An 18,237-nucleotide genomic window follows, 5' to 3' on the forward strand; every position below is an offset into this window, starting at 1 on the left:
TGAAACAAGTGATATAGTGTGGCAGAAGTGGGGATCTGAACATATGCCTGGTGCTGTAGGTTGGAAGGGGCTGGGAGGTGGAGTTTCTTGTCTGCTGGGGTGTAGTAGAGTGAGACAGTGGTTTATTTTGATATGTCCAGTATTATGCTCTCATTGTAAAATTAACTTGTGAAGTGACGCCTTCAGGTTGAATTTAATGTTGGAATAGTTTCAGGATGATTTAAACCTGGTGTTCAGGTTTGGTTTCAGGGTTTTCAGTACTGTGGAGGGAGAAGACTTCATAGTAACTGGTAAGAATGGAGGACACAGAGCACAAAATACACTTCTGTCATTCTGGGGTGTTGTTTCAGATGTGTAATACTGGATACACACAGTGAGATGTGGTGGTGGCAGCAGTTACATATTCCCTGACATAGGTGGAGCCATTGACTTCAACTATAAAGCGCACAAAAAATTTGCAAGAGAACCGAGTGTCTTATGTGCCTCTGTCCTGCTTATGGAGGCACCTTTTGCCATACACCTGGAGAGTATCCACCCTCGTCTGACAAAGTCAGGCTGGTGTTATGGGAAGCAGGGAAAACACAACAGTTCTGAAAAAAAAAAAAATCAGCTCCTTTTAACAAGAAGGAATTGCAGCACTGGCGATCAGAAGCAGGAATGAGTTCCATGACCTGTTGTGGTTTGTCTTGTAGGGATGTTGCATTCTGTGGAAGACAGCAGTGCCCTGAACCTGTTAGCTGAAGGTGAGAGACAAATGCCACGTCTCAATTACTGGCAGTTTGTGAAGGGGACAGTCTGTCTTGTGTGATACCTATAGTGACATGCTCGGCTGCGCCACAGCTTCAGCAGGGAAGACCATCGGTATCCATGCAACAAAAATGAGTGGTCTGCTCCAATACTGGGGGGCAGGGGAGTGCGTGCATTTTAAAATATTTAGCATTTCTCTCACAGGTTCTGTGTGTGTCATGAGTTTAATATCAGATGGGTAACAGTGTCTCAACCTTGGCATCATTGGACCTGACCAAATTGTCAAAACAAATGGAAGTCTGTGGGATCTGCTGCTTTCTGTACCGGCTGTAGATTCCTCTTTGTGAGCAGTCCCTTATTTGAAAACTGAGGGAAATTTCTGCAGGGCTGACAAAGGAATCTCTGCAGTCCAGTCAACCCTGGGCACCTCTGCTGAGTCTAGAGATACCAGCAGTGCAATGATGCATTTCATGACCAGCCATGAAAGGACTATTACAAACTTCTTCCAGAGGGATTTTAGTTTCCAGACACTTGCTTGAAATGAAGTTGAAAAGTAGAGAAGTCCTTCTGTAAGTTACCAGTCTGTTGAGAGATGGATGCTCTCTAACAGAGCAATTTTAAATTAGTGTTGCCTAAGTCTTGAAAGTGTTTTAAGTTTCTGAGAGTTTGGGGCAAGACAGGGCTATTAAACCATCTATAAATCACCTGTCTCAGACATGCTTCTGCTGAGATGTGTAGCTGAAGCAGGTCTAGCATTGCCTTGGATATACCAAGAAATGGTAAGCCCAAAAGTCTCTGGTATTTCTTTTTAGAATGCTTTCCTAGGATACGAATCAAAAGTGTAGGTTTTCCAAATGAGTCATGCCATGACAGCAAGCTACATCCAAGACAGCCTTACCAAACCCTGTACAGAAATGTGTGCAGTGTCTCAGTAAAGGGGCTCTTGCCAAAATTTTATTGGCTGAACATTCAGGTGCCAGTTCTAGAAGTACTGGAGGAGGAACTTTGCTTGCTGCAACTGGCCTGTTGGTATATGTGTGGAGGCACAGGCAGCCTGCCAGCATCAGGCAACTCTCTTGTGATTTGGTTAGGGAAACCCCAGGTGATGTGTTGCCACTGCCTGGAAAACATAATTTCTTGCTGATTCCTCTTATTAGTACAGAGCTGGCAGAGTTCTTACAATAATAACAGCACTTGCTTGGGGCTGAGGAGGTGACCAGCATCACTCTGGTGACTGGCACCTTGCTTTCTGGTAAGGTGTGTGGGAAATCTGCAGTGGGGAGGAGTGCCTGGTAGACTTCACTTGCCTTAGGGACAGCAGCAGCTGAAGGAGGAGCTCTGAGTGTGAATCTAAGGATCCTCAGCAATTTCAGTTCTGGTATCTTCTCTGGAAGGATACATTTTTAAAGGCCAGTTTTCATACAGTAGGAAGCCTGGTCTATTCAATTACCATAATTTTTTAAGCTTTTAAGCTAGGTTTTTTTCCCCCTTCCTTTCCTGATTCCTTATGTTTACTTGCTGTCCTGAGGCTCCGTTTGTCGCCTACAGCTCATTTCCATGCATGTTTTGTAGTGCAGCTGAAGCAGGACTGCTGGAATGATGCCTCAGAGAGCTTGAGCTGGGCTATCAGAAGTAATAGTGCTGGGAATGCTGCTGTAACCCTGCTCTCTCAGCACATCTGTGCTCATTTCATTTCTAAGCTCTTTGCTCACTGCTTTGCTAAAGCCCCATGGAAGATGGATTGTGAGTGCTCTTGTGTGTGTATTACTGATCCTGTTTTTTCTGCCTAGTTCTGGTGAGGCTTGTTGTGGAGCTGAAGTCAGAACAATACTTATACTGCATTTTGGATGAAAGTCAGAAGGAGGTCAGTGAAGATGAGTTCTCTTCCCCTTCCTTCCAGTCTTTCAGAGGTTGAGGAGTGGCCCTGCAAGACTGGGATGTAGCAGTGGGATCACAGAATCATGGGATGGTTTGAGTTGGAAGGAACCTTAAAAATCATCTAATTCCAACCCTCCTGGCATGGGCAGGGACACCTTTCACTAGACCAGGTTGCTCAAAACCCCCTCCCATCTGACCTAGGATGTCCTAATGCCAGTTCCCCAGCTGTGACATTGGCAGTGTTACTGTCTGCCATGGAGTTTTTATATTGTTCTCATGATGCCTTGCAGCCATAGGGCTTCATGATACTCTTATGAAGCTGTGTGGTTTCCTCAGATACTTCTTTTCCTATTTCACTGTTCAGTTATATGAGGAGCTTTCCCAACCTGTGCTGTGGGCTCTCACTGTCTTTGTTCCTAAGTTTATGATGGTCCCACGGGATACAGAAAAAACAGAAGTAGCAAAAGTGGTGAGAAATTAATCTGCTCACTTAAGAGGTGGAGGGGGGAAAGAGGAAAAGGAACAACAAGCAAGCAATTCCTTGAATTCATTTAAAGACATTTTGGAGACTTATTGTGGTATTTAGGATTTTCCTGTGTTTTATCCCAAGTGGTGAAGAGGGCCCATCTTTGGAAAAGATCCTGTTCTGCAATACTTTGCATCACTGAGAACTTCCTGGTTTGGGTGCGTTTCTGCCTTTGGACTGTGTCCTCATCAGTGAAATTTTTCCTTCTCTGTCTCCTCTGCAGCTGTGCAAAGCAGCTACCATGAGAAGCAGCCTGCCCACATTTTCTCTCTTGGGCAAGCTGGCAGATGCCATTCCAGGCTTTGCTGAAATACTGGTGGTAAAGCACATATGTCATGTCCCACTGAAGGGTGGTGTTCACAGACCTAGTACACACTCATGCATGCACTCCTCTGTCCCCAAGACAAGTTCATGATGGTCACCAAGAAGCCTGTCCAGAAGTCAGAGAGGCATTCAGGCCTCCTGGGATACAGGCCAGAACCTTCATAGCAGCTTGTTATCATGCTTTTAGGCAGGCAAAAGCAGCCTCTGCAAACTGGGGTTTTGGGTCTGCCTCACAGCCAACATACATTTAGGTTTTTTTTTTATCTTGATCCAATGCTTGGGGGTCTGGTGAGCAAGCTGAACTGTTTGTAGAGGGAGCTGGGATGGTGGCTTTGCTAGCTGTTCATTACTCTGCTCAGAGGGACAGACGGTGCTGAGCACAACACCTGGTTGTGGCATTCATTAACCTGCATACACCAGTCTGGCCAGTAGGCTTTTGCAAGTTTTCAAGGGAAATTGGTTGGTGCTTTTAAAATGTCAGTGAATGTTTGCTGTTCCTGTTCCTCATACTAGATAATTTAATGGATCATCTGCTGATGGGCTTGACATACCCAAATGAAGGGATAAAAGCTGCTGTCTGCTACTTGTATGGCAAGCTGTACTCCTCTCCTGTTGGCACAGAACGGCTCTCAGGACACTTTGAAGAAAGACTGTGTGGTGTCTTCTTGAATACTCTGGGGTGTGCACAGACAAAGGAGCTGCAGGTTAATTGCTTGGGTGAGGCATTGCTGAGAGAAGCTGCGAAGTGCAAGAGAAGGCTTAGAATGAGGAGGAAATCCTTGGCTGATTTAGATGCTGTAATGTGGGTTGTTCCATAGAGGATCTTTATGCTGTTTGTCCAAAGCCATCAGTCCTTTCTGTTACTCCAATGAAGTGGCCCAGACCTGCTGCTGAGCACCCCCAGGCCCCTGTGTTCCCTGATGCCTCACATTTGCCCAGCACTGACTAATCAGTCTCTTCAGAGCTTGTGCAATGGCCTCATCATCCCTCAAAATGTCTGAATGCAAATACTGTGCATGGGCAGGTGGCTTTTGTAGAGCAGTTGGGATGGAGTGGGATGTAAAAAATCCAGTCTTTAGATGTGGGGCATCATGTTAATTAGATATAGAGCTAATGTGGAAGTGGCACTTTCTTACAGTTATCCTTCCAAGTGCATGTTTCAGCTGTTGCTGGGGAGCACAATTTCAGCCTTTCTGACATTGCTTGTTTGTAAACCATCCAGGGAATTAGTTTTTCTAGAAGGAGGCAAGCAGAAACTGGATTGCTCCTCAGCTTATCTACTCAACTACTAGAAATAGATTATGATTCCTTTGAAAGTAGAATTCTGTAGCTCAGATGATGCCCCTGTGAATTTGTACTGATGTATACTGATGATTTTCATCATTACCTGTAGCAGTGATCTATACTGTTATACTGAGGGAGTTTTTTGGAGTGTAGGTATCCTTTAGCTGAACACAGCTGTTTCTGTAAGAGCCTGTGGAAATAAAAGGGGAAGATAAATGCCTGTTCTCTAGCAAGTGTTTTAGGGAAAATGTCACTGGGGGTAACTGACTGCTTGGAGAGGAATGCAGGTCAAGAGTTCTCCCAAGAAACAGTTTAAGGTGTGGTTACTAACAGAAGATAATGCAAGTAGGGAGTTCATGAGATGCACCCCTGTACATATCTGACTCTGAGAAGGAACAAAGAGCAGATCAGACCAGCAAAAATATCAGCAACAAAGGGTTGCAAGACATGGGGGTCATGGCAGTATCTGGGGACACAATGAGAAGAAGCTCCCTAAATTGGAGTTGAGGCCCTCCAGGAGAGGGGAGGAAGTTGGCAACTAGTCTTAGTCTGTAAATACTTGTGTGTTATTATAATCCTCACTGTGCTGCTCAGTGTGGTGCTCATTCTTGCTTTCCTTTTGCAGGTTTGCTAAAGGAGCTGCTGAAATCTGATCATTTTGTATCCATTCTTATGAATAATGCAAAGACAGAGGAGGAGACTGAGAACCCCGACTTTTTAGAAGGGGAAAATCCACTGCCACTTGTTCTCAAAAAGGTGATTGATGAAGTAGTAGTGAATTGTTGGTACCCATAAATAATTTGCTGGCCTGTAATGAACATTTATCTAAGGCACTGTATATATAGAAAAGCAGAGTGTTCTGTTACCAACAGCAGCAATAGAGGCTGCACTGAGAAATGGGGATACCTCTGTTTTTCACCTTCTTGTTCATTCCTGCATCCTGGAATGGGGAAAATTTTACTCCTGGCCTTAGCTGATCTTACTCATTTACACTTGAGGTCTGATACAGCACATGCAGCACCAGCATGACTAAGCCTGGGGGCAGAACTATTCTTACTCATGATCTACTCTGTTGTAGTTCTCATGTGCTTTTTTGAGTCTCTTTGGTTCAGTGTTTTATCTTACCTTAGCAGATTTAATCTGTGAAATAAATGCCAAAAGAGAGACTTTAATTTATGTTTTAAATTTTAAAACGTAGAACAAACTGTTTCCTACTGACAGCCGTGTAGCTGACTTCCTTTCTCCTTTTGACTCTTGCTTCCCAACAGCTCTTGTTGACCAGAGATGAGATGTTACAGGCAGCAAGTTCTCACTGTATGGCTGCAGTGCTGGTTCACTCTCCTAGCAGATATGCTCCTGCTTTTATCCATGCAGATGTTCCAGGTAAACAAATGCAGTAGCATCTTATTGTTCATTCCCCAGCATCAAAGCTGCCCCTGGCTGTTTGGTTTAGGAATCAGGCTGTCTCCATGAAATCCACTGGTGCCATAACGTGGTGGCCATTTTATACCAGGTGATTTTAGGAGTAGAAGGGGAGGGTATGTTTTCAACTGAAAGTTCAGAAGCAGGTGTCACCAGGCAGAATGGAGTTTCCACTGAGAGAATTTGGCCAAGTACTTGAGGTCAAGATCCTTCTTGCAGGACCTTAGGTACAAGTTTAAACAAACTGGGTTCTATCTCATTCCACTAAATATTGTAAGTTTGCTCAGATTTTGGTTTAGGATTTAGTTTTAGAATGCAGCTATGGGAGATGGTTTATTATTTCTCTGTAATCCCAAAAGACAGAAATACTTTCATGATATAAATTCTTTGGGAAATGTAAAAGTCATGAGGAAAAAAAGGTCACTGCATCTGTGATAAAGCTTGCTTTGTGGCTTTTCATTTGTGCCAAAGGCTAGATCCACAATTCAGCTCCTTCCCACTGAGTTTTTGCTGGGAAGATTCCTGCCCATGGGTCTCTGCTCTCCAGTCACCTCTTTTTGAAGACTAGCATACCCCTGAGCATCTACTGTGTTCTCCATTCCTGCCATTTCATGGTACAGCCGTTCTCCCTGTGGCTGTTGCTATGTTTCCTCGTTTCCTCCTCCTTCCTCTGCTCTGTTCTAGGAGCAACTGTGCCATGCTGTGAGCAGCCTGCTTCTTACCGGGGTGGCCTTGTTTATGTGTGTGTTTGCAGAATTCCTCTTTGAGTGTCTCTTGTGCAAAAGTGAAATCCTCATCTGGTCAGTATACTGCTGCCTGCTCCTCCTGACTGAAGAGCGCCTTTTCTTCTCCAAGTGTCACACTGTCTATGGTGAGTCATCAACCTTTCTGGCAGAGTGACTGCAGTAATTCTTGTGCCTCTAGCTGAATTCCAGCACTTTACACACAATCACAATTCCCAGTCAGGATGGATGAAGGACTGAAAATAAAAAGTACCTATCAGACATGTTTGTGATGTCCAACATAGTTTGAATTTATAGTGTCATAGCTGTAATGAGTTTCTGATGAGCACTAATTCATTATTATAACCAGTTGTCATGACTGACACTCTGTGAGTTACTATTAAGTCTTTCTGTGGGTATGCCAAGAGTAGATTTAGGAAGAATGGTTAAATTCCTTCTGTTCCTTAAGACTTATCTCCGGCAGTGAAGGTTGAGGCATGTTATGAGGGAGCTGAGTGAACAGTCAACAGTTTTGGACAGTTGTTTCTGTCGGTAGCTCAGAAGAACAATTGTTCAAATCTTTCTTTCTTTTAAAAATTTATTTTGCTTCCATTCTGGAATCTGGAATGTTAAAAGCCTCTCTGTGACTTCTCTTGAATGAGTACAGGCATTGAATCTCTGGTGAGGAGTCTCCGAGGTGTCCTGCTGCTGAACAATGTGGAGTTGCACAAACAAGGGCTCCTGCTCTTCACAGAAATACTGAAACGGTAAGGGAGTACCCTGTCAGGCTTGCAGGCAGAGTTTGGTACCCCAAAATGGAGACTGTGAGGCTTTTGCTTTTAAGATTTTCTTCTCAAACCAGATATCTATACACAAGAGTTTTTGTATTTAAAAGATGGTGCTGAACTTTCTTATCTCCTTTATTCTTGGCAAAGAAGGGCCTGATGGTTGTTTCCGAACCTCCCAGCTTGTCCTGTTTGTGCTTACATCCACCACTAAATCTTCCTCTTCCTGCTTCCTTGCCCATCAGGGAGGTGAAATCTTTTTTTCAGCTGTAGAGAGAAGACCAGGAAGGTCCAGACATATGTGAGCAGGCCAGCTCCTGCTAAGTGTGCCTTTGTGACAAAACAAAGCATGCAAATTCCATGGCCTCTGGTCTTCTATCATCATCTGAGCTATATTCAAGCTGCAAAAACAAATTCTAGGCTGAAATATTAATGTCTTCTGTCACTTTTTTCCTCTTGTTTTCTGCTAAGAAATAATATACACTGGCTTGTTTTTCTTCTGTGCTTCCTGTTCTTGCCTTTATGATCTTGTTCCTATCCTGTCATGCTAGTGACAGAGTCTCGTTTTTGCCACTTAGATCCCCCAAGAGAGCCCTTGAGCAGAATTTTGGAAATGTCATAGTCAATTTTGTAGCAAATGGCAGGGTAAAAAGGAGAAGAAAAAGCAGCAGTGCTAGAACAGTGTGGTGATGCCAGTGTGGGATCTGTCAAAAAGAGAAACCAGGATATGGGGAACACTAATTACAGTATTTATGCTTGTAAAACAAAGAGAACACTCTGTGCAGTTGCTCTAATTTTCTTGTACACCCATTCTGTTTCTCTGAGCTTTGCCTTAGAAATCACGTTTTATTTAAAATTATCTCATAGTGGGGAAAAGGATCTTGTGCTGGAACCTCTTGTCCTGGTTTTAGCTTGCAGCTGGATTCTCTTGTGTAAGTGAACCTCACATTCTGGTGAGGTCCATGCAGGATGTACTGCTCCTCTTGGCAGTATGTCAGGAGTGTTGGGTAGCTCTCCCTGGAGTGACCCTTGTCTCTCCAGCACAATCAAAGTGGCAGGTGCAGTTTGGGGCCCAAAGATGAGAGGTTGCAGAAAGCTGCAAGAGTGCTGCCCTTCACACTTTCCCCCCAGGCCCCGAAGATATCACAGTGCACCATCTTGAAAGTAGGTTTGTGCATCTTGAATGAGTCAGCAATACTCCTCCATCCCTTCTTCCCTGCATGAGTCAGTGAAGACTTTTTTCTTCCTGATGTGTTTTACTTCAGAAGGTCAGTGATTAAAAAAAGAAAATACAGAGGATTAATAGAATTAATAGAATACAGGTAATTAATAGAATTACCCAGTGTGAGTAGAAGCAACTTGGAAGTTCATTGCATCACTTGCATCACTCCTGATGCCTGAGTTCCACAAGTCCTTTTCCTTGCCATGCCCACCTCACAGCTTTTTCTCACAGCAGAATGTGAGGTGGCTGCGAAGATGGGTTCCATCCCACTGAGTGACTAAAAAGAGTGGTTCTTCCTCTGTTCCTTTTTTGCCATGTAACTGGGCTACTGGTGTAATTTCCACTGAAGTTCACTCTGCTTTCCCATTTGTGCATGAGAGCATGTGCTCCTGGATTTCTTCAGTCAGGCATGACTGTGAAAATTGAATAACAGGGAATAGTTTTGGCTCCCAAATCTGGCTCCTGTTATGCTGTGCTGCTTTTCTTGCTTCACTTTGGAGGGACCCTCTGGCAGGCTTTAACTGCCTGTCTTCTCCCTGCCCTTCTAACTGTACCTGACTTGCCAGGAGCCAAATGAGCACAGTCTGCCATTTACACAGCTCTCTCCAATAATGGGATTAATGGCCTGTTGTCCCTCTATGCTCTCATGCTGAATGGTTTGGTCAAAGGTGTTGGGCCACAGATGACCAAAATGCTCGCTGTCGAGAAGGATTGTCAAAGCAATTGGATTGTGTTTATTTTCCTGTTTATTTTTTCAAGTTTGTGAAGGTTCCTGCCCTGGTGGCATCTGGCATTAGGAGTGCAGTGAGAGAAGCTATTCTCATGGCATTATCCTCTAGGATGGTGATGTTTGCTTGTATACTTAAAAATATAAGTTGCTAGATGAACTCACAAATGCCAGAGCAGATGGCCTGAATATAGAGTCCTAGGCACAGAGATCACTATATTTTGCAAAGCTTGTTTTTCTTGTGCTTTTCCTGACTGTGTTCTGGAGTAGTCACACAGTTATCCAGGCTGTGGATGTTTTATCATAGTAGTGCTTTAGACTGGCTGAAATTTCCTCTTTATAGCAAACCCTCTGCCTGCTCAAGTGTGAGAATACCTCCTTGAGGGCAACTGGCTCTCAATACTGAAAAAACATGGCTGCAATCTAATGGCTCTGCTGTCCGTTTGCTGAAATGAGGGAAGGGCACTGCAGTTACCTAACTCTGACAACATTCTCCGTGCTTATTTTGTTTTGTCTTCACAGGCAACCAGTGGAAATCAAATTGTTCACAAACCGAGGTGTATGCATAGAAGCCATTGATGTTTTGATGGAGACAGTGAACTGCCCAGTGCTGGAGGTGGCGGTGGAGGCTGTGAAAGCTGTGGCCGCTTTCCTGAGGTAGGCAGGAATGTATTTCCAGACTTTTCTTCAGATAGATTTGTTGATACCATCTTGGGCTTTGCAGTTCCCCTGTGGCTGTGTGGGTGAACGTGCTCTGCAGTGGGACTTGTGGCTGAGGCAGGCGTGGGTACAGCAGAGCCAGCTTCCCACCCACCTCAGGAAAGCTGCCAGAGCAATGAAGCTGTGGCAGGCAGCAAGTCATTGCAGCAAGGACCTAGTGTTCCAGGCAGGCTTGTACAGCAGCTGCTGTGGATTTGTCGCTCTGTGCCCCATCCAGATTGATAAGAATAATAAACGTAAGGCTCTGGACAGTCATCGGCTTCCTGACTGTAGTGGGAGCAGACAGAGTACTGAGGGTGTGTTTGGGCTTATGTGTGGGTGAAGGCACTATTCAAATATTGTGACCTTACTATGCTTTGCTGGAGAGAAGTGGCAGTGGCATATTTCCATCAGAAGAGCAGTTATTTCTGATGGTGTTGCCTTCCTAGTGGAATGTCCCCTGCAGGGACTGTGCATCTTGTCTTTGTCTTCGCTTGTTAAGGAAGGATCATCTGAGCTCCCCTCCAGTCCCATATGAAGAACTGCAGAAGCTTCTGGAGGCAGTGCTGAAGCGATGTGCTGACCTTTCCCCACCACAGAGTAATAAGAGGCATGCAGTAAGTCAGAAGCTGTTGCTTGTTGGTGGGACTGAGCAGGACAGGGATGATCTTCTTATGTCGATGTTTTGTATAGGTTCCATCCCCTTGCTTACTTCCCCCGTGGCTGTTTGCTTCTCTGCTATTTCTTCTGATCCTCTTGCCTTGAGATGGTACCAGACTTTGAAGCAGATGAAGAGGGATGCTGGTGAATGAATCCTTCTAAATCAGTGAAGTTCTGTGGGGCACTACTTGAGCATGCTACTCTCTTTATGTGTCCAGTACTCCAAAGCCGTTTGAACTTCTCCATCTTCCCACCCTCACCTTGTAGGCTGCATTGGTCAATCTATTTTTTCAGCAATGAACATTTCTTGTTCTCCATTCAGATCAAGAGTGTCATCATGTATGCACTGTGATCCCTCACAAGGGAGTCGTTAGCCACTATTTGAACTATAAATCCTTTCCTGTTCCTGGTATCCGTAGTTAGTGTGGTGTGCTGCTGGGACCTCTGCACTTCTGAGAAGAGCCCCAGGTGCAGATGGCTAATGAAAAGACAAGGGTTGAGCCTTCTTGCTGTAGGTTTAGAGCCATGTAGGTTTAGATTTCATGCCAGTAGTGGGAAGAACACCTCAATACTCAAAGGAGCAGCAAAACTCCAAATTCATGATGAACTACTTTTAGACCCAAGTTCTGTGGTACCAGATATTGGCCTTCTCTGCCTGAAGAAGGCAGAAGTGCTTTCTGTCCTATAGGCAGATGTTGGCCAGTCAGTTTCCACACACACAGAGCTAGGTGTCCCTTTCAGAATTAGGAATTTCACAGGAAGGAAATTAGCTAGTGAGGATATGCAAGCTGTGTTTAAAGGGAGAAAAGGGGAAATGCTGATACCTCTGCCAAGGTATCTCAGCATGAAATGGAGAAGGAGTTCTGAACTGCCAGGCACCAGTGTGTAGCTGTGCCCTCCTCTGGTATTATGGAGAAGACCACCACAACAGGTTAAGGCTTAAAGGCAGATTTTGAGTTCCAAGTTGTTCCCACTTTGAGCAAATGATTAACTCTGACGCTTCAGTTGGCTTCAGGCTTAACTCAGTGGGATGCTGTGTGGGAACAAGAATTAGTACATGGATAGCTGCTTAAAACTCTGAGCCAAAGTAGAACTTCTAAGATTTCATTGCTAAGCAAGGAAAAGAACTATTCTGTGTTGTCTCAAAAGTATTTGAAAGAAAGAAAATTTTTAGAAGTACAAAGTTTTCTCAGAAGGATTTAAAGCTCCATTAGCTGAAATGCTTAAAACTCAAATTAGATCAAATCATGGTAATACAGGCTCTAAAGACATGGCAGTGCAGAATTAATAGCTCTGTAACTCTGTCCTCCCTTGGAGGAGCACACAAGGTGTTTAACTCTGCCCTCTCTGGGGAAAGCACAGTAGTAAAAAAAATTGTTATGTGAAGGAGTGAAGTGAAATCTGTTGTTCCTCCTGCTGCTGGTGTCAGAGGAGAAAGCTATTTTTTTCTGAAAGTGGATGTAAGATTTTAAAGACTTCTCTCCTTTAACAGGGCGATCTTCTATTCTCAGTGTCTCAGAGTCACTCGGCAAACAGAAATCTTGGTAGAGTTCCTCAGAGACAGGGTCAGTTCTTGCTCAATACCCTGGAAAGTTTCAGAAATGCTTGCAGGTGAGGACAAGTCAGGAAGGTGTGTGGGTGGGTGGTGTGTTTCCATGTCTGTCCACTCTTCTGTTCTTGTGATTATGTTCCTCCACCCAGCCCCACCACAGAAATATCACAGGTGAATTCGGTGCATAGCATTGGTCAGTGAAACAGCAGAGTCAGGGGTATGTATTAATAGTGAAAATTTTTGTGATACCTGAATATGTCTCCCATGAAATTTGCCTGGGACCTGTCAGTTTATTTCACATCTTTGGGCTTTGAGGGACTGCTTGAAAATTCACCAAAACTACTGATAATGTAAGAACTATTGGAAGGTATGTGTGAAACCAGATTCCTGTGCTATGTGGTTTCACTGCCAAAGGGGATTAACCATTTAACAAATGTAAATCTGCTCCAGATGCTGGCCTTGGATTTGTTCGTGTCTGTGACCTGTTACTGGAAGTGGGTTTATGGGCACCAACTTTACCTCTTTTGTTGGATCAGAGCTATTTGGCATCCTTAGCTGTATATCAAACAGTGGTAGATGAGTTTGAATATGAATCAGGATGAATCAGGATCAGCTTTTGGGGTAATTCTGGCCAAATTAGTTTTTGCCTTGCATCACTTGGGTTGGCTGAGATAATTCAGTCAGAATCAGACATACCTTTCTGCACTGACCCAGAGTCTCGGGGTCGTGTTAGAGGGTACTCAGGTTCTGTCATGGTTTTTATATCAGGTAAATGGTCCCTTGGCTGATTTTCACAAGGTTTGCTGTGTTGTGCATCAGGCATTCTGGTATGGCTGAAAACCAGTCTTGCCACACCAGAGCTTCTCACAGCACATGCTTTCTTCACAGAAACTAAGTCTTCCTTTCCCAATGTGTACTGTTGTGCAACCTTGATGACTTTTGATAGCTTCACTCAAGAGGTAACTGAGTGTGATTGCCAGATTCCTCTGTTTCCAACCCATTGAGTGTTTGTGGTCCTTCATGGTGAAAATTGTGATTAAAATGTAGTATCTCCTGGCTTTCTTTACAGAGTGAGGAGGTTTCCACTTTTTATCCACTGTGTGTTTGTAGGTTAGCTGTGGAATTCCAGGGTGACTTCATGGCCCAGGAGAATGCTTTCACTGCCCCCAACTCTGAGAGCAAAGACACACTAAGCAACTTCTCTGAGTTCCTGTTGAGGATTTGTGACAGCCTCTGCATCCCCATGGTCATGGTAGGATTTCTTTTGAACTTGGTCTGTTCAGTGGGTACCTGGAAAGGTGCTTTCAAGCACCAAGAGTGGGTTGCACAAATGTTTTTTTGGGAAAGAGGGCATGTCAAGTCAACTGAGAACTTGGCATTTGCCACTTTTCCAGAGCCAAATATGGAATTACATAGTTCATGAAAAGGTAGTGTATGCTCTCAGAGGGTGCAGAAATTCATAGAGTTTCCATGTGGATGTCAATGTCTTTCTTCACACTATGCAAACCCTACCGTGCTGTGGGATCCATTGCAGCTCTGGACATGTCAGAAAATGAAGTGTGCCTGAACTGTTGTTTCCCTTTCTGCCACTTTTTCAAAACTTGCCTGTGTCCCAGACAGCTGCTATGGTTTGCACCTGCAATTTAATTTCTATGCTTCTTCCCAGAAGGTACTGATGAGGCTGCCCAGTCTGCATGGGCAGTATTAAGCATTGTGCCACAGTAAGGCTGTGACATGATTTAAAAAGTAGCTGTGGAGACTCTTGAGTGCTTTTGTGCTCCATACAGGCCTGTCCCTAAGACACTTCAAGCAGAATTGTCATAGCAATGGGACTTCTGTTGTGGTTCCTAACATTTAGTAAAGTTTGTTTGTGCTTTGTGACAGGTACAGTTGTATGGATTCTTGCACTTGTTAGGAGCTTGGAGATGTTTTGGTTGGTGTTTTCTTAACCAATCTTTTGGTAGGCAGCTGCAGTGGCACTGCTGTTCTCCTCCCTGACAGGAGGGTGCAGTGCATGTCCAGTTTGGCAAAGCTGGAGTCAGTGTGCTGTTTCTTGCTCATTGAACTTGGGTAAAAATTAATGGACTGAGAAAATTGTCCAGTGACCTTCAACAAGAGTGAGTTGAGTCATTCTGTTCTAAACAGTTCAGGGCTGGATTCTGTAGAGAGCTCAAATGCCTGTGTTTGCCACTGCTCAGTGAAACACTGAAGCACAGGTGTGAAGTGTTGCTGAGGTCAGCTGCACTTAAACATGTATCCTATGTTGTACAGGAGAATTAGCCATCTGACCTGTAAGAGCAGTAACTTCTAGGGCAGTGTGGGCAGTAGTGACAGTCACTGTGCATTAAGTTTTGACTGGTTGCCTGCTGGAATCCAGGAGAAGTTTCTTGTCAGGTGGGATGTAGGGCAGAGTTACCAGCACAGCTGGCAGGGGGAGTGTTAGTTGTGTTCAAAGTGCTCTGTGAGCCTGCTCTGCTGCCAGGCATTTTGCTAAAAGAACTGCTACCCCATTTGTTTGGATTTAGAAACCTGACTTTCTGGGCAGGCAGGAGGAAGGAAGGAAGCTGCCTTCAGTGTTTATAGCATCTTGTGCACCTGTGTATTTGTCTTTCCACAGAGCTATCTGGAAAGGGCTGTCAGCCCATCAGTGACGGAGGTTTTCATCTCAACACTCACTACCCTCTTTACAGTGGTGCCAAGCATGCAGAATAAGTTCTCCAAGAAGCTGGGTATGAGGGTATTGTGGAATCATGCTTTCTGTGCTCTTAACTGGTGGAACTTGCTGCTACTGCATATTACTGAGGCAATGAGCCTAACATTGAGACTTTATGTGGAGGATTCTATTACAAGTTTATATGAGTAAGGATAGAGTGCGTAGTCATGTTCAGCAGGATGGAAAAGTTATTTGGTCTGGCAATGATGATGGGACAGGTTTTATTTTGGATAAGAATGTCGTGTCAGCTTTATCCTTCCCTCTGGAATAATTCAGAGTTGAATTGGCTGTTCCTGTAGACAGGGATTATGCTGGAATTGTTGGTGGGATTTCACTGTGTAGAAATGCTGGTTTAGTCTATGTATGCCTTATTCTTCACACATCAGAGATGTGATATAGAGAATTCCTCTGTTCTAAACATGTGAAACAGGCAAATCTTCACTTCTCCTGAGAAAATGAATCTCAGATACTCTCCTCACACCCAAACTTGGAGTAGTTTACTTCCTAAGAGGCAGCCTATATGTATTCTTACTGAGATGGCCTGCCCTCTTCACCAGGATTGTATGGAGATGTGTGGGGGTGGTTATGGGATCTGCCTACTCTTTTTCTTATCATACATGCTCTGTGCTCCTTTGACATCTCTGTCTCGCTATCTGTCTAGCATCCTCGTCCTTCATCCGACTGACACTGGAGCTGAAGGCCAGATTTTGCTCTGTACAGAGGTATTGTGATGTGTGCCCTGTAAGTGAACCAAAAATTTCCAGATGGGAAAGTAGATCATACCTTATCTAATACACCTGATTAGGCAAGATGAGAGGCTGAAAGACTCAAGAATGGTTGTGTCTTACTGAAAAATATAAATGGTTACTGACAATGGAAGAGCTTGATGTGGGAGAAGGGAGAAGCAGTTTGGTAGGGGGCGGATGGATTTACACGGCATTGTGAGAATTCTGTGCTCTGTCGTGAGTTGCACAGATAGAGATAAAGCAGTCTGACTTTGGAGTAGTCAGATCAGTGGGTGTTCTGAAGAGAAGTACCAGTAGCATCAGTTCCATCTGAGCTCTGGCTTCCTAAGCATTTACTACCACTGTTGCTGTTCCTCGTGGTGTGATAACATATTAGAAACGGAGGAAGGAGGAATAACTTCAGTAGCAAGCATTGCAAAAGGTTTCCTATAGTAGAGGCTATGATTTCTAGGTTGAGGAGTATTTGAGGAGACTCTCTGTGGGTCTGCAGAGATGTTTTACCTCCTCTTTCCTGTGACTGTACCTCATTTAAAAAGTAAACAAAACACACAGCACTCCTAGTCCAGTTTACTAGTGTGGAACTTCAAGTGGGGGTGTTTGTGCCTATGAAGGGTGTGTGGTGGAAGTGATCTAAGTTTCTGAATAGAGCACTGTGCTGTGCCAAGGATAGTGTGTTACAGATGTCTGCTTATGTCCTGTTCTGTAAGGAAATGGTTGGAGAGAGAGAAATATCTGGAAATAGCTGTTCTCACCCTTTTAGTTAATATTTTGGCATTCTTCAGTGTTTATCCTTGGCAATGTCAATGCTAAAAAATCTTAAGTGTTGTTTGCCAGTGGAATCATATATTGTGAGCTACCCTGAAACACCTCCCATTCTCTGCAGTGTTGGGGCTCCTTACAGGACTGCCTGTGTAGGCAAGGTGTGATGGTTATGAGTACCCCACTGTATTCACATTGGCCCAAGGTATGGACATGTTCACTGTTGTCACTGCACACACCCACCACATCTGTGAGCTGACAGTCCATTGGGAACTCATCATTTTCCTGGAAGCCTAGGTTGGCTCCTAGAGTCTTCTTGTGATGGGGCAGGTACTTGTATGTGATCATTCAGTAAAATGAGATTCTGGCAGACAGTGTGTGGTATCAGAAGTAGGAAGAGGATATTTCTAGCCTCTTTTACTGTCTTTTTCTGCTCTTCTTCACAGTAATCCTGTCCTGAATCACACCTGTTCCAGCTTCCTCTGCAGCTTATGCTTGAACCTTTATTCAGCCACAGAGAAGACAAGAACTTCTTCTCAGGAGGGCAAGTTTGGGGAAAGAGAAAAATTGTTTCATTTAGTTTGAGGCCCTGCCACCCTTTGTTTAGGCAACAGGTGAAAAAAAAATAGAAAAGGACAAAGGAGGAGGGAAGGGAGGACACACAAAGCTTGATTGAGAGATTTTTTTTCCCCAGCTGGTTTTTAAGCTGGTCCAGCAAGGACCAACAGAAAACAGAAAACACTCAGAAAATGCCTTTTGAAGAGTTTGGAACCCTGTCTGAAAGAATGCATTTCATCTGCCTATGGTTATTTTTACATGGGGGCATTTATTAGCCTAGCTGTGCATGCTTAATTGAAGCAAAATTACTTGCCACAGTCAAGTGGCATATCTGCAGATTAAGGTAATTTTTTCCTTCTGGCATACTCTGTAAAGCTTTCCTGTCTGCACTGTAACTTTTCATAATAGATAAGTCCCAAACAAATGAGATGAAAGTTTCTACATCAGAAAAGCCACTTTTCCCATTAGCAGTGGTTGGTCACCATACAGGCACCATCAGCAAAGGGCTCAGAATCTCAAACAGATTATGTTTTTTCATCCTTAAAGTGTCTTTTCATCCTTAAAGCCAGCTCTGTTAAATCAGGTCTCGCACCAGTATTGATGCCAAATCCCAGAGGTTTGCTTGGTGTATGCAGACTGTGGAGTTGATCCATAGACATTGCTTATCATTTCCTGCCTGCTTATGTTTTTATTTCTAGAGCAGGAGATGTCTGAGCTCCTGCAGAAGGGTCTGCCTCAGTTAAACTACACCATTGCTGAAAGCCTTCTCCTCCTGTCTGAAACCCCTGAGCCTTTCTTTTTGGATCAGTCTCTTTGCAGCCACCAGCAGTGTTTCGTGCTACTCTTATACTTTGCCTACACCTTCGGGGACAGGTGAGCCAAGACTAAACAAAGCAAGTGGCCATTACATACC

General features: G+C 44.1%; 1 protein-coding gene across 1 annotated transcript in view; it reads left to right on the forward strand.

Moving 5' to 3' along the window:
• MEI1 (meiotic double-stranded break formation protein 1) overlaps positions 1 to 18,237 on the forward strand; it is a 37,905-nt gene that overhangs the window by 2,178 nt on the left and 17,490 nt on the right. Inside the window, exons 3-18 of the mRNA XM_041481573.1 lie at positions 693 to 743; positions 2,538 to 2,611; positions 3,375 to 3,483; positions 3,989 to 4,192; positions 5,385 to 5,515; positions 6,028 to 6,142; positions 6,936 to 7,052; positions 7,571 to 7,670; positions 10,160 to 10,294; positions 10,839 to 10,953; positions 12,489 to 12,607; positions 13,659 to 13,800; positions 15,166 to 15,277; positions 15,923 to 15,983; positions 17,213 to 17,310; positions 18,023 to 18,197. Of these exons, the coding sequence (XP_041337507.1) occupies positions 693 to 743; positions 2,538 to 2,611; positions 3,375 to 3,483; positions 3,989 to 4,192; positions 5,385 to 5,515; positions 6,028 to 6,142; positions 6,936 to 7,052; positions 7,571 to 7,670; positions 10,160 to 10,294; positions 10,839 to 10,953; positions 12,489 to 12,607; positions 13,659 to 13,800; positions 15,166 to 15,277; positions 15,923 to 15,983; positions 17,213 to 17,310; positions 18,023 to 18,197 (1,858 nt within the window). The remainder of the gene's footprint in view (positions 1 to 692; positions 744 to 2,537; positions 2,612 to 3,374; positions 3,484 to 3,988; positions 4,193 to 5,384; positions 5,516 to 6,027; positions 6,143 to 6,935; positions 7,053 to 7,570; positions 7,671 to 10,159; positions 10,295 to 10,838; positions 10,954 to 12,488; positions 12,608 to 13,658; positions 13,801 to 15,165; positions 15,278 to 15,922; positions 15,984 to 17,212; positions 17,311 to 18,022; positions 18,198 to 18,237) is intronic.

This window comes from Pyrgilauda ruficollis, unplaced genomic scaffold, assembly GCF_017590135.1.
Source record: "Pyrgilauda ruficollis isolate IOZ18807 unplaced genomic scaffold, ASM1759013v1 scaffold56, whole genome shotgun sequence".
Classification (NCBI taxonomy): domain Eukaryota; kingdom Metazoa; phylum Chordata; class Aves; order Passeriformes; family Passeridae; genus Pyrgilauda; species Pyrgilauda ruficollis.